Raw genomic sequence first — 15,656 nt, 5'->3', positions numbered from 1 at the left:
GTCTTTTAGGAAGTTTCTTCCTCTTCTGCCCAGAGCTGCTAAGGAAACTGTGGTTCGTGCTCTAATCCTTTCGCGCCTTGACTATGCCAATGCATTGTATGCTGGCATTCCGGGTTACCTGTTAGATAAACTGCAGGTGATCCAAAATGCGGCTGCCCGTCTTCTGCTGGGCCTTTCAAGCAGATGTAGTGTGCGTGCACACTTGCGACTGTTGCATTGGCTTCCTGTAAAGGCCCGTATTAAATTCAAAATGTTATCCATCGCCCATAAAGCCTTGTACGGTTTGGGCCCTACCTATTTACAGAACAGGCTGGCCTTTTATGCCCCGGTACGACAGCTGCGTTCGTCCTCTCAACTTTTGGCAGAGATTCCTCGTTTTAAGCGCGCAAGACTGGGCGGCTGCTCTTTCTCTCGGCTGGCGGCTCAGGCTTGGAATGCTCTGCCATTGACTCGGAGGGGTATTAAAGATCCTCTTATTTTTAAAAAGCACTTGAAAACCCTCCTGTTTTAGTCCTCTTTTCTCTGGCTGTGTTATCCTTGTCGGGTTCGCGCCGGGACACTCTTCGGAGTATCTGTGCGCGCTACAAGTGCATATAACATAACATATGTGCCGTAGTTAGGCCCGGTAGGAATTAGTATAATTCTTCAATATACATGAATTCTTCTTCCTAAAGTTCCCCCCTTTTTATCACATTAACATTTGACACACATCTTCCATTCGTGATGCTTGGATTGATTTCACAGAAACACCGACCTTGCAGACACAGAACACTTTGTGAGAATCCTATCACACTGCTTTGGCATCTGGTGCTTGGCGTCTCACATGCGCAATACAAATGTGTTTTATTATTGCATCCATATGGCAACACAGCTATCTGTAGAACACAAACAATGACTACCCGATTGAAATCCCGACCCTAGACAAGGATGCCATTTGCCTTTTGTTTCCTAAAATAATCAGAGGAGACACTTCTGCTGATCTCGAGGTGTCCCTGCATGCTGAAGCTTTCGCCTAGCAGCTGACTGAACTCTCCATGAGTGGTGTCCATTTCGTGACCAAGACTAGGTCGGACACTCTTACCCACCAGGTAAAGTGGTTAGATCATACATATAGAGGTTTTCTTGCCAAACTATATATTAAGTTATAGTTAGCATCGTAGGGATACGCTCGGTTGTTACAATCGCCTATGTGTATACATATATAACCTGTCTCAACAAGATGGTGCAACTTTTTGTTTTATTTTCTGTCTTGACACTCATTGTAATGTTTACCTGCTTGTGTGTATTATTCATCGCAGCCCTCCTATTGTATACAAGAATCACTTGGGTTCAATAAATATTGAAAACGCCCCTCTATGTATTCTTTGTATATTTCTCTGATCAAAAGAAAGCACGAGTGACTGAGTTAAAGTTTGAAGTCTGGCAGCACGGTTCCTGAGGGAACAGAGTTGTCAAGTTCACTGGTTGCCAGAACTGTTTGCTCCCTGTTTTGGTTAGGGGGGCTAACGGTGGCACTACGAGCTAGCTGGTCCAAGGGACAACCTATCCTAGAGGGGTGCATGGAATCAGCCTGGCACTGCCCTAAGTTCATGTTGTCCACAACGTGCAGTACTGATTGGTGGAAACTACACGACCGGGTATGATATCCTCCATATGTATCCTATCCATACCTCTTGCAGCTACTCCATTCTTCCCCTCAAGAGGTCCCGTGCCTGTCCAAAGCACCGGCCCGAACTGTCAAGGTAATTATTTATCACCAGGTTGAGGTCAGCCCTTATCAAAATTGCTTGGTCAGGGAATTCAAAGATTTCCAACACCACCCGTTTCGGGATTCGCTCTTGGAACTCGTTTGGGGCATAAATGGTTGTGTTGTGGTAAGTGAAAGCCCTCCCACTTGGATGTTGTATGCTAGTAGTCTGCCTTTCATTCAGGCCGTTTTATTCACAGCCGCCCCTTGGAAGGAACGTGAAATAAGAATGGCAACTCCCCCTTTCTTGGTTCGGTCGGAGAAGTACTGGTGTGGGTAATGGTGGGATTTCATCCTGTGCCAGTCTTGGGTCAACAGATGCATCTGTTGAAGTAAACAAATTCCCCCACCGTCCTGTTCGAAGAGGGACTGGACTGCTGGCCTTTTAGCTGAGCTGCTAAGGCCTCGCACATTGAAGGTAATTACCTTAATGCTAATGTAGTTGTGGTTGTGCACGGTCAGCCCTCAGATGTGGGCAGTGTCTTTGTAGCGTGGCCAGCAAGCAGGTGAGTTTGGCTGCATGTGAGTGTAAATAGTTTCCAGAGTCTGAGAGTGTCCCTTTGGATACAGTGAGTACTACTGCGTTCCTCCTTGAAACATGAACAGAAACAAGAAAACAACATAGTCAGTTAACACTGCTGGGAAAGAAGTGAGCCCTGATGGTGGATCCTGGACTGGGGGCAGTGTAGTACCCATCTGAAAGTGCATTGAAAGATCTTACACTCTTTTACCCCCCTGCCATTTCTAAAGCAGGTAGAAGGCTGCTTAGCTATGAGGTGAGGCCCCTGCATACAATACCAGTCTGTGTCTCAGGTTTAGCTTTCATCCTGACGAACAGTGTCTCCTACTAGGCTCTTCAGTATTGCTTGACGTTCTAGGGCAATAGTAGTGGTGTCCGGGCATAGGCCCTTTGGCGATCTCATGACCCGGTGCCATTGGGGTGCACGTCCCTTAGCAGTCTTGCTGGACCTCCGTGGAGGAGAGTCCTAATCAGTATCTTCTAGAATGTTCAAGAGGCGGTGCGCCTCCACCAGGGTTTTTATTTGGTGGAGTTTATCTTCCCTGTGGAAAATTATGTAGAATGTGTGACCCCAGCAATAAGATATGCCTTTATTTCTGAGGTGTTCAGTGGCGGGTCAAAATCCTCTGTATTTCATCAGTATCTGGGCCAAGAGGTTTTGGAGCAGAGCAACTTTATTTCCTTGGAATTGAACAGGCTGGGCATCTTTCTCTTTTTGAAGAATAGCTGCTTTGAGTTGAAAATCATGAACGCATGTGAGGATTTCTGAAGGGCCCCCCCCCCCCCCGCCAGCACTTGCGCAGCCCACTGTGTGTGCTCGGTCTAGCTGTATGGTGATCTCGACTCCGGGGTCCAGTATCTGGTGATAGAGGGCCAGTGCATAGCACATTATGTCCAAACCCTCCGCTCCGACTGGTGCTCTCCAGGTCCTCTGTGTGGGCTTGAAGGGCAGAATGCTGTTTTTGTAGTCGCAGAACTTCTTGTTGCAAGTGTTCGAGTTCCTCACTCTGCTTTGTTTCATTGTCCTCTAAAGTGCAGACCTTGTTGCCGATTACCGCCAGCTCATGTTTATGTTTTACATCTCTCAAGTCCTGCAACAGATCCCACTTCACTGTTTGGAGGTCTTTGCGTAGGGAGGTGAAAAGAGATTCCATAAAAGCCATTGTCAGGGGTGGATCCCAGCCATTCCCTGCAGTGGGGCATCGTGGAGACTGCTGGCTATCCTTAGAAGACGTGCCCAAAGGGCATGTGAGCATATCTTTTAGGATGTGGTCATTCTTATGCCATGCTGCCACCATAATGAGATATCAGAAGGGCCTGCAGGCCAAGGCAGTAGTAGTAGGGTCACCCAGACCACTCCTACCTCGATCGTCACCCCCCGTATCCTGCTTGTTGGGTGGTCCATGGTCTGTACTGGAGTACATGCTCATTAGGGAGAGTGTACTATGCTGCACTTTATCTGAAGGGCCATAGAGAGTGGAGAACCTGCAGCCCATGCTTACCACCTTTCCCCCCCTCCCCCCCCCCCCATGACTGTAGGCCAGAGTTAGTCCATGCACTTAGGCCGCAGGGAGATCTGTGCATGTTGTGCTCACCTCGCAGGGGTAATGTGCTAGAGTTGGGACACCTCCATAATGTCAGAAGCCCTCAGCAGGTGTGCGAAGGGGTCAGCTCGTGCCCGCGACTGTCTGCGCATCTTGGCCCTGGGCTCATCACTGCCTCCACCATTTTAGAGACCGCGGCTCTTGGACCGCAATCAACATTGTGTCAGACACTAAGCTGGGAAGTCTTGTAGTGTGTCTGCACTCCCACTTATGTGTCTGGAGGGGTCTTGTCTGGGATGTGGTCACTCCAGGACCCCAGTTCCGCTGATATAAGCAGCTTTTTGCTGCGGGCAGCAGCCTCCTACGTAGCCACCATCTTGTGCATGCCTCCTTTTTTTATTTTATTTTTTTATTTCTTTCAGCGATGTATCTTCAGCTCTTTTCTAAATTGGAGGGGATTTGTAGTGGTTCTGATGGCTACAGGGATACCTAACTGGGGAAGGAATGCTGCTTTTTTTTTTTTGTTTGCACAGGTTTGTTTTTTAGCATGATAGACCTTGTGCCTGCCGTGAAGGCTTTGTAGGTGATGCTGCTAGTTTTGAAGATGGTGCTGGCTGACCAGGGGAATGAGTGGACATGATGTGGTCATAAATCTTTAGGCCCTTAATGAACCATGCTGTGTCATATAGGGTGCCGTTAGGTTGGGCCATTATCTAGCCTGAGATGCCTAAGCGTGGGGTGTGGCCACCATTCTGCTGCAGGATTCTAAGGGATTGAACATCTGTTCTGAAGTCACTTTCTGGTAGAAATGGTTTAATTTTCTTCAATAGAGAGAATTGGTGCCTGGCCATCTCGGTTTTCTTGGCAGTGATTTGGTACTGGGTGGAAGTTGGTGTTAAAATGTGTTCTGGTTCTGATCATGGAGCTGGTTTTTGACTAGTTTATTGCTTGTATTTTTTAGTGAATATTAATAATGAATTTTGTTTTCTTTCCAGCATCTCAGAGGTTCGGAAATTGCAAAGCGCTCATGTACTTACTACCTGTCCAGCGACTTCCAATTCAGCCATCACAAATTCGCGTGTTTTCTTCTGATGACCAGAAGAACAACTCTGGATCACAGGAGTCTAAAGGACCAAATCCAGCAGGAAAATCTACTACCGGTATGATTATTTAATTGAAAATGTTATAAAAACTGAAAGGTATAACTTAAAACCTAATTCCATGAAAATAAACAATTCAACCTGTTATGGATTGGCTGCTGCATTATGAGATCAAGTTGACCATAGTCTTCGGGGATTTGTCTGTTTAGGATTTTGCTAAAATCACGTGTCAAAATAGTGAAGACTGTCATCACCTATTGATCTTTCATTATGATCACCTGGCATTCTGTTAAATCTGTTCTTGTGTGAAATGATTGGAACCCATCATTTTCCAGTTTTCCATCATGATTGGATAGCTCCCACCTCACTGTTTCACTTGGAGTTTGATTTGAGTTTCTCAGAAATGGCTCAGGTTAACATGCGGTCTCCCTTCTGTATCCTTAACATTCTGTGACCTAATTTTATGTTGTCAGATTAGTAATGGGAATGTATGTTACAAATCACCTTGTTTAAATAGTCTGTAATGTTGTTTGCAAGACTGCTGGTGATGTTCAATGACCATCAAAGAATATATTTTGAAAATTATCTTGTTTCATATAGGAGGCTCCGTTATTATGTCTTTAAAGTAGAAACGTAGTAGAAACGTGATGACCATGCTAATGTTGGTGTCTGCACATTAAACCTCAAAAGAGACCATAGAAATTTGAGAGGGCTGTGACATGCGTGTGACCCTATATTGAGTTGTGCCTTAGCATTTGCTTAATTTAAATTAAAAAGAAATGTGATGGAAGGGACACCTGAATTATTCCCAGACATTTGTAATCACTGGTAAATCCCAGTCCATTGTTCTTTTTCCCACAATAATACCATAAATTAGGCCCAACTATATGCAAATCAGCCTTGACCCTACTCCAATAGGAACAGTCCAGCCTGAACTGCCAAGCCAGCTCCTCTCTGAAATAGAACAAGCCACCGAGACCGTTCCACACTAATTTGAGTTCTTCAGTCCTGTGTAGGTTGGGCCATTGGTAAGGTGAGAAAAGGACCTATGTCTGTTCATACTCCTCACACTTAGGGCATGGCCAAGGCAGAGATGACATTCAGAACAAGCCTTGAGCATGGGGCCAATTGCCAGTGTGTGGTTTGAAAGCTAATGATTCTATTTTGATATTTTGTACTGAAAATGCCCAGAGATATGCGTACTAAGTACATGTAAAAAGGCTTTATCCACTGTGCACTGGTTTGGGTGATCTAGGCTTGGTAATGTGTGTTGGTGTGTGTGTTTAAATCTTTTTTTTTTATCTTGTTTTATGCAAGCAGCATTTATTAAAACGAAGGGGAGGTGGTTTCTCTACAGGCAGCTGGTGATCATGTGGATCCTTCGTTTAAGGATTCTGGTTCTGATGGTCATAGTCTTGTGTTCATGTCAAAGCTGGTCATTTTGGCACAGTTGTCTGAAGCTTCTTGATGTAGAGTGAAGGTCTGTTGCTTCCCTTTTTTATCCTCCGAATCCAGTGTTGAAAGTGGAGAAGAGAAACGTAAAAGATAGCTGACTAAAGAAAACGTCAGTTTCCTAAGAGGGAAAAAATCTGATGTAGCAAAAAAACTGTTAGGATTAACAGGTAGAATAATTGCATTCTCAAATGGAGATTGTTGGAAAACGAGGCAGCATCTGTGAGGCCTGCACAAATAACATGACTACATTTGTCCTTCACTGGGAACCAAACACCCAATTGTAGCGCCTGACTCTCAGAGGGTAGCGTTGCAGAGCAGTCTGAGGCTTACTCAAGGGAGGTGGTGTGGGCTAGTAATCGCCATTTGCAGGTGCACAAAAATAACACTCAATAATTGATTGTCCAGTCTGTACTTTGCTTTATAAAAGTACATTTATTAAACACACACACCACTCAATACTATGCACCAATTTACAAATATACATAAGCTGTTGGAATTACTTTGTGACATTGCATAACATCTCCACCCCTCCCGCAGGGGGGGTGGGGTCTAGTACCACCACTTCCATGTATGCACATCAACTTGCCCCCAATGCAGTTAGTTGAACATAACCTGGAGCGAGGGCCCTGCGCACTGGCACCATCCCAGTGGCGACCCACCCCATTACCTCAACAAGCATTAAAAAGGGGTAAACCCGCCTTGGTGACACATGACCCTGACTGAACATCTCCTACTGACCATAAAGTATGCACCTCTATATCTTAAGGGCTAGCAGTCTGGGGTCTTCACCTAAGCGCAGCAGCAAAAATCCATGTTTACGCACACTTTAGAATGACAGTACTCATCACCTTGGTTGATCATTTGAATGCATTGCAATAACAGCCCCTAAAGGCATCACAGATGAAATCACAGGATTGCGCATATACAGCCAGACACCCTAGCAGGACTGTCTGGCAACATAGCCCCACTTGGCTTATGACCTCTCCTTACACATGTGACTTACAGTCCCTTCAAAAGAAGTACTCCTGGCAACTACACTTCTCCTGCAGTGTGCCTCTTCACTTTAAAAGGAATCACAGGTAAAAGCATGGGATTACATAAATACAGCCAGACCCCCTAGCAGGAAGGTCCAGCAACATAACTCCATTTAGCTTAACCCCTTCAGTGCCCATGACGAGCTGGACTCGTCATGGGCCGCGGTGGCGCTGTGCCCATGACGAGTCCAGCTCGTCATAGACCCCGCCCGCTAATGCAACGGCCGGCACTGGGCGGGGAAAGGGGCGGGCACTGAAGGGGTTAACATCACCTTACACAGGTACTTCACTTTACACATGTGACTTTCAGTCCACCTGAAAAGAAATAACCAATAGTAAATGCATTTCGGTGCAATTACACCACTTCACCTCCAGGGGATGCCCTTCTCCGGACATCCCCCAACTCAGCCCTTCACTCCGTGGTGCACTTCATAGTACACCCTCAGCTGTAGAACATAAGTTCCAGCTTAGAAGGTGTTAAAGGCTGGCTGAGCCCTTGAGAGGTTATTCTTTCAGATGGCCCGTGAAACTTAGGGGTGGACAGTTCTTCTTTACGCTGGGGGAGACTGCGGTGCTCCTGCAGCCCCCCCTGCACCCCTTTTCACACGTGAGGGTGACCCCCTCCTCTGGGGGCCACCAGGCACCAAAATGGCAGATTTCTTCGTGCTGGGGGGGGGGGGGGGGGGCCTCACCAACAGCTCCCCCAGCACCTTTTCACAAGTGAGGGTGACCCCCCTCCTCTGGGGGCCACAAAACACCAAAACAGCAGATTTCCAAATGCCTGGCAACGCATTATGGGGCGCTTTATGCTCCTCTTTACCAGCCCCCGCCACTGGGAACACTCTCCTCTGCCCTCTGGGACTCTGAGAGCGTAGATTCAGCAGTGTGCTGTCTTCACTGGCTCCCTGCGCCAGCCTTTCGCCAGGCTCTCTTTCTGGGCCCCTCTTGTCCCTGCGCAGAGGCCCCTGTTTCTGTGCACCCGTCTTGGGCTCTTCTTCTGGTGCTGATAGGGTCCTGGGGGCAGTCAGGGGGTCTCTCCTTCCAACTGCCCATTGCGCCAGGCTCCAGCACCTTCAGCCGAGCACACACCCCAGAGAGCTTGTCTTCCTGTGCAGGCACTTTTTAAAAGTTGAGTAGGGGGCTGGCAGGAAGTCTCTGTTGGTCCTATCAAACTGCGACACAACACGTCCCTGCCCCTGCTCCCTCCTTCTTGTCCAGCCTCTGGGTTTGTTAAAAATGGTGTCATCCAGTGTCTCTGAAGCCCCTTTCGCCCACGCTGCCTTCCCTCCTTGGTGCAGCCTGGTGCCTGGCACCCAGTGACAGCTGCTGATGGATGAGCCTGTAGCCCCTCCCATCTTCTCTTCGCGGAGAGGAGGCCCTGGCTTGTGGAAGAAAGGTTATCAATCCATCCAGCTGAGGTCAGCCCTCAGCCTGGGTCTGGTCCTGGCTGGCTCACAGAAATATGACAGTTCTGGATGACCCAAAAGCAGTACAAATATGACTTTGGACTCTGCAGAATACTTCTTTTCACCTCCAATACAATGGACTTTAGTGCATGTCCGGAAACTGTAGGCCTTGTGGAAGTTAATTTAGCAATGGGCCCCACATTCCCTTAGGGAAATAATGAAGTGAAAACACAGTAAAACACACTGACTTTCCCTGGCATGTTTCTTTCCAGCGTATAAAGCCTATTCCATATCACCATCCAATACTGCATAAGTCCTGCCACACCATTCACTTTGTAGCTGCTCCTGGACTGCGCACGCTATGAATCTCCCCTGCGCAGCCCGTACACGTGTGCACACGCATGTACACATGTCTGCATGTAACCAGCCCGGTGTCCCTTACTCCAGCTGCTGCGCAGTGGCCTGATCAAGCCAGGGGAACACCAGTAAAATCCCCATGCAGTCTCTTACATCCTGAGTTCACTGTGGGTGAGTCCCAACTTATGAGGCTCCCCCACAGTAAAAGCTCAACAATTAGGTGCTCAAAAATCAAAAAATCCGGGTGGCCCATAGTGTCAGAACCACCTTCTAACACAGATCATGAGAACAGGAGGCCGAAGAACAACGAAGACTGGAGCTTTCTTAGGCAAGCTAGAAACAGGAGAGCAACTCCGCAATGGGACCAGTTAGTTGTCCAGATACTCTCTATATGCGAAGTCTTATAGCCTGGAACGTGAAGTGAAAATGAGCAGGCAGTAATTCACTACCATAAGGAATGCAACAGTACCATTCCTGCTAAGGCAGTATGAAGTTTAATCCCCTTTCTGAATCCAGAAATTGATTAAAAAACATTATAACAACTTTTATTGGATTCTTAAAGGCATGCAAATACAAAATCCGCAGCATAGACAAGACTTACAGTTAGCGAAGCAAATGTTATCATAGGTCTTCTTGGTATTTTATCAGTGTGAAATTGTATTAGACATGGTCTTCTCCAATTCATTCCCCAGTGCCCCTTCTTTCCAATTAAAGCAATAGTCCCAGCCATTTCCCCCCACACTCGGCCATGCCTGGCGGGACAGCCTCCCGCTTCGTATATGGGTTTTTCTTGTGCTGCGCACCAATCTACCCCTCTACACCATTTAGTAATACTAGGGGGAGCAGGGTCCTTCCACGCTTCCGCTATATCCCATTTGGCCACCATAATCACTGTTCAAAGAAAAAAATTATCTACCCGGGTCCCATCCAAATCATCCATGACTCCCAGGAGTAGGGGTAGCGGGACCTCCCAGCCCAGTATATCGCTCAGCTCGAACACTACTTTCTCCCAATATAAGGTGAGGTGGCCACAGGCCCATACCATGTGATAGAAATCTGCGGGTTGTACCTGGCATCATGGGCATATGGGGGCGGTCAGAACCCTGCACGGTGCAGATGGGCTGGGGTCAGGTAAGCACGGTGTAGGTAATAGAGTTGGATTAGCCGAAGACTGGCGGGAATAGTGGTTGTGCGGGGGGGGGCATCAGGGTGTCCCTCCAGTCCTCCTCCTCCAGGGGGCCCAGCCAGGCCTCCAGCAATGTCTGAGGGAGTATAGGGAGGTCAGGGAGTTATTGATTAGGGAGCGGTAGATCTTGAATATCCCTCCTTTCCCAAGGTTACCCATCACGATTTGGGATTCTAAAGGAATACATTCTGGGAACGTGGTGTCTGCAGGTGTATAGGGTGTGAGGGCACGTTGGAGTTGCAGGTATTTATAGAACTAGGTTGGATAAAGTGTATATGAGTTTTGTAGGTTTTGGAAGGAGCACATGTGATTTTCTCTCCATATGTCCCCAAGCTGTGAGATTCCAACCAAGGCCCATTTGCGAAAGCCCTCTAGCGTTCCCACCCCTCCAAGCCAAGTGCCATGCCACAAGGATGCTTGTAGTGTTAGTTTATTGTCCCATTGTGTGTATCGCATCGCTGAGAACCAAGTGATCAAAACCGCTCTAATGACTGCGGGGAGTGTGTGGGGAATCAGGGCTCCGTAGAGCATGGACTGGATCCGGGAGAATCCGAGGCTCTCTAACTCAAATCAATACGCCGGATCGGACCAGCCGCAGGTGAACCAGTCTTGTATCACCATGCGGTGAGTGGCTAGATAATATAAATAAAGGTTGGTCATGCCCATTCCATCATCGTACGGGGCCTTTTGACATGCGGCGAGGACCATATGCGGTCTCCAGGTATTTCATAGGAAGCCGTGGCTATGCTGTCTAGTGTTCGGAACCATCCACGAGAGAGGTGTATTGGAAGATTCTGGATTATGTATAGGAACTGGAGGTGTACCATCATTTTAAATAAGGCGACTCTACCTATTGGGTTGAGAGGAAGGGATTGCCGCTTGCGGAGGTCAGTTTTCGTTCTGGGAAGTAAGGGACTAACGTTGAGTGACCAGGTGAGTTCCAGGAGCAATGCTTCCCAAATGCCAAGCTATTTAAAGGAGAGGTGCTTTATGTGGGTATTCGCCTGCCAGTCTATGCACTTCCAGACACGTATAAGGGGACCAGAGTCGATTTGGCTGGGTTCAGGCGCAAGCCTGAGGCTGCCTCAAAGGAGCGGAGGAACTGAAGGCATCCGGGGCCTGAGTGGGCCGGGTCCGTAAGGAAAGAGCACGTGGCCCGCTTGAAGAGCAATGCAGTCTTCATGTGCTCCCCGCCAGCACCAACCCTGAATCTGGGCGTCTGCACGGAAATGGTAGGCTAGTGGCTTAATGGCAAGGGCGAAAATGAGGGGCAACGGAGGGCCTCCCTGCCTTGTCCCCCGCCAAATCGGGAAAGTGTCTGAATGTGCTCCATTTATGAGCACCCGTGCCGAGGGGTCGCGTCTCCTAGGGTTCCAGTGAGGGCCACGAAGCGGCCCTGTGGATATCTGGTTATGCTCGTAGGAGTGAGAGGGAGGGTGCTGCGCAGGAAAATCGCAGCTCCTTGGGATCCCAGTTCAAACCCTAAGTGCCAGACCTTTCGAACCAGTGTTGGGCGAGGAAGGGGCATTGGTTGCCGATGAGGTGCGTTTCCTGGAGCAAAAGGACATTGGGGGCTAGCCTTTGAGAGTACTGCTGTGCGTTTCACTTTGTCCAGGAGCCCATTTACATTCCAGGAGAGGATTTGTAGGGGTTCTCCCTGATTTTGGGTTATGGCCAAAGTGCTTGAGATGGGTTAGGGGGTAGCCGTGGCATACTTGGCGAGCTGGGGTGTCTGAGGCCGGCTCCGTCTGGGTATCTAGTCATCTCACACTGGCAGTGATGTGTACCTGCGCCTATTGTAGTAAGGTAAGTGCTGCGTCTACAAAGCAAAACTGAACTTAACTTTGGGACAACGGTCCCGCAACCAACCACCCTCCCTATACTTTTTAAAGGGAAACATCTGTTGTCCTAACTAGAACAAGTTGTAACTAGACTAAACTATAGGCTTAGTGCATGAGTTACGTGGTGGACCCCTCCTGTGGTGGGATGTGTTTGAGTCTCGATCAAGTCACTTTAATTACACTAGAGCCATAAATGTCAAGGGCAGCGCTAATCTGATGCCCTCTATGGATGGCTGCAAGGGCTGGTTCCAGTTGAATATCTGTTAGATCGTCGTGGTCTGTGATATGTCAGTGTCTTCAAATCTAATCAGCGGTGAATGTGGCCTCCCCTTGGATCTTATCTCCTCTGACTCTTGGTCTTGCGGCAGGTCTATAGGGATGTGAAATTCATATAGCCTGACGCTCGGGACATATTGTTTGGGGTCAAGGGCAACAAGTTTTCATGTGTATTTTGTCCATGGGACATGTAGGCCCAACCCCCTGCAGCACAAACCCTTTGACTGCCAGTTTGCAGTACCACATTATGGATCAGGAAAGGGCACTTTCTGCAGTTAAGGTAATATTCTTGTCCATATGTCAATGCTGTTCAAACTTGTATTTATGGTTCATTCATTGAAAGCCTTTATTATTAGGGTGAGCGCTCGAAGTAATTGTTTTAAGCTCTGACAGCACTACTGACAGTGGTTCCAGTATAAAAATGTGTTCACACGTTTTCAAAGTTTAACAATATGAGGCTATGTATAATGCTCCCAGAATGCTCTCATTTGATGCAAATATTTGCAGAAGCTTGAATGCAAGATTGATGATTCTTTGCTTATAAAATAAAATGTCCATAAAAAAATGAAAGCAGGAAAAAATACATTTAGCTAAACTACCGTAAAATTTCAGGTACCATTTCTTTGCAGCATCATTTAGTAACGTGTTGATGCATGCTAGTATTTCCCAAAAATATTTATAATGGAAAATCAGTGTAACCAGTTTCAATAAGATTATGGGAAATAAAAATATACTATCATTGGTAAAGCCTGTAGGTCTGAAATTAGTTGTCAGCTTTTCAGTTTTGTCAATGTGTAACTTGTTTTGGCAGGGTTTTTGTAAAACATTATTGGTGTGGGAGCAGCCAGGCCCTCATCATTATAGCAAACATTGTCAAAAGCAACAATTGTTTTTGGTCTTAAAAAGCACACACTGACACAGTAGTTACTGGCACTGAACAAAACTACTTTGTGTGCCGATATGCTCCTTTTGAAAGAGCAGAATGCTGTCACTCACAGTGCAGCCAACCCATACAGAGAGAGAGGAGACAGAATTTTAATAAATGCAAAAGGTCATAGTCAATGCCAGACCAAATTAGGGGCCAAATTATTAAAGTCTCAAAAGTCCACCCATGGTATATGTCCTTGCATTAAGTGCAGCTTTACGGCTTTCGTGAATTCCCAAGAATTTACAGAAGTAGGACAAGAAATAGTACTCCTAGAACATATTTGTGAACCGCATTAATATGCATGTTTAGATTTACTCATGCGAAAATCTGAGTGTTTGCAAGTTCGCTTTCCCTCCTACCACTTTTTTCCCCTACTCTGGAAGAAGGTTTACGTCTGCCATTGTCAAGAGTACATTTCCAACATTTCTCAGTATGGGAAAAGATTAGAGCAGAGTTATTGAAAACCTTAAAACTTGCAAGTTAGTAGGTTTGCACAGACTCAAAAGGGCATTCTAACCCTGGAAATATTGCTTACCACTACCTTCAACCCCAGTATGTAGATCTGCGGAAACGTGGCAACATAAGGGGATTGCAAGTATTCAAACATTACTATGGTATGAGCCCTGGCATAATCAGAGAGGCTATATCAGAGCGCTTATATAATGAGATTGCTGCTATAATTTGTCACCGCACTACATGGCACCAAAGGGACAAGTAGATTTTGTTACAGGACAAATAGATGTATGAAGCAACCTGCCCCATTGATAAGTAGATATTATATTAAATTCCACACCCCTGGGTCTGAGAGTTTTGGAAGATTGGGCAGATCCTTGGAGGTTTGGGCGACAGCCGTGGGCGATGCGGTTGTGTCTCTGTGGTTGTTTCATCCTCAGCGAGAGTTGGTGTGTTGTCATTGAGGCCTAGGGCGCCGTGGTTTCAGAATGCAGTGCAGGGGAAGAGGTGGTCTCGTGGGGCTGGAGGAGACGCTCCTCAGTTGCCCAAGTCCATGGCTCTTCTGGATTGTCAAAGATGATGGTTTTGTTTTGGAAGACCATTCTAAGACGAGCCGGGAACAGCAGTCTGAATTGGAGGTTCAGGGCTTGCCGTTTCTGTTTTACCTCCACATAGGATCAGCGCTTTGTCTGAACCTCCTTACTATAGTCCGGGAAGATCATGACTTTGTGGCCTTGTTAAGACAGGGTTGTCTGGGAGCGGGCAGCCAGTAGGATCGCATCCCTGTCTTTGACGTTGAGGATTCTGGTTATTATAGGCAGGTGCGGTGCACCTGGCAGTGGTCTGGGTGCCAGAGCTCATTGGGTGCGCTCCACAGCGAACCATGTTGATCGGCCATCTGTTGCCATCCATGATTTGATCCAGGTCTCACCAAAGGTTGCCACTTGCCCAGATTCTGCTCCTTCGGGAATGCATACTTTTTTTTGTTGAAACATTTTTATTGTTTTCCAAATCAACAATCCAACGTTCTGTCCAATTTCCCCATCCCCCCCCAGGAGTACTGTTCATTACTCAGCGATTCCCCGTGTCCAAGAGAAGTACCGTCCCTCCCAACCCCAACTCGCTCCCTCCCCACCCCCATGTCAGTGCGCCCCCATCTCCTACCTCTCCCCCGATGTGCCCCCCCTTCCAAGTAAATTATGTACGGGTGCTCAACCCCTCCCTGAGCAAGCAGACCTTCCCTCCTGTCCAGGCCTCTTGTATGTGTCCAGGGACCGCCTCCATTCCCATCTCACTCCCCAGTCCCCCCCGCCTCTTGCCTATCCGACGTGCTCCCTCCTTCCCCTACCTCAGATATCAGCCCCTGGAGTTCCACCACCAACGCTTCCCATGCCCTGGCCGTCGCTAGCGCTTTCTCATCGTCTCTCCGAAGAGCCAACTGCACCCGGAGCGTACCCTCCGCCCCCGCCCATCTCACTAACGCTGCCCTCCACCGCAAAAAGCTAGGCCCCCCCCCCCCGGGACTTCCAGTGCATGGTCAATTCTCTCTTGGCCATTATCAACCCCAAATCATAGAACTTGCCAGTGACCTTCGTACGACGGGTGTGGGGAAACCAAAGCAACAAGCAAGCTCCCATCTCCGGGGCAATAGAGCGGTCCGTCACCTGATTCAAGCAGTCCACTACCTCAGCCCAATAGTCACCCAACTGTGAACAGGCCCAAAACATGTGGCGAAAATCCGCCCCCTCTCCCCCACACCGCGGACACGGAGAGTGTGCCCCTCCGAAATATTGCAAGACCTTGGCCGGC

The 15,656-nt window shown here is 47.8% G+C and overlaps 1 protein-coding gene across 4 annotated transcripts in view; it reads left to right on the top strand.

Annotated features, from left to right (window-relative positions):
• The window catches only part of SLC30A9 (solute carrier family 30 member 9), an 800,207-nt gene that overhangs the window by 64,231 nt on the left and 720,320 nt on the right, over positions 1-15,656 (top strand). For all 4 annotated transcript variants that reach the window (XR_014978192.1, XR_014978191.1, XM_085642175.1 and 1 more), the window contains exon 2: positions 4,807-4,971. Coding sequence is in view for 2 of the 4 variants with exons in the window: in XM_085642175.1 (XP_085498301.1) it covers positions 4,807-4,971 (165 nt within the window). In the remaining 2 variants the exon portion in view is untranslated. The remainder of the gene's footprint in view (positions 1-4,806; positions 4,972-15,656) is intronic.

The sequence above is a fragment of the Triturus cristatus genome, chromosome 2_2 (assembly GCF_964204655.1).
Source record: "Triturus cristatus chromosome 2_2, aTriCri1.1, whole genome shotgun sequence".
NCBI classification, from domain to species: Eukaryota; Metazoa; Chordata; class Amphibia; order Caudata; family Salamandridae; genus Triturus; species Triturus cristatus.
The sequence above is the reverse complement of the archived record's forward strand: the minus strand, read 5'-3'. Positions and strand labels throughout refer to the sequence as shown.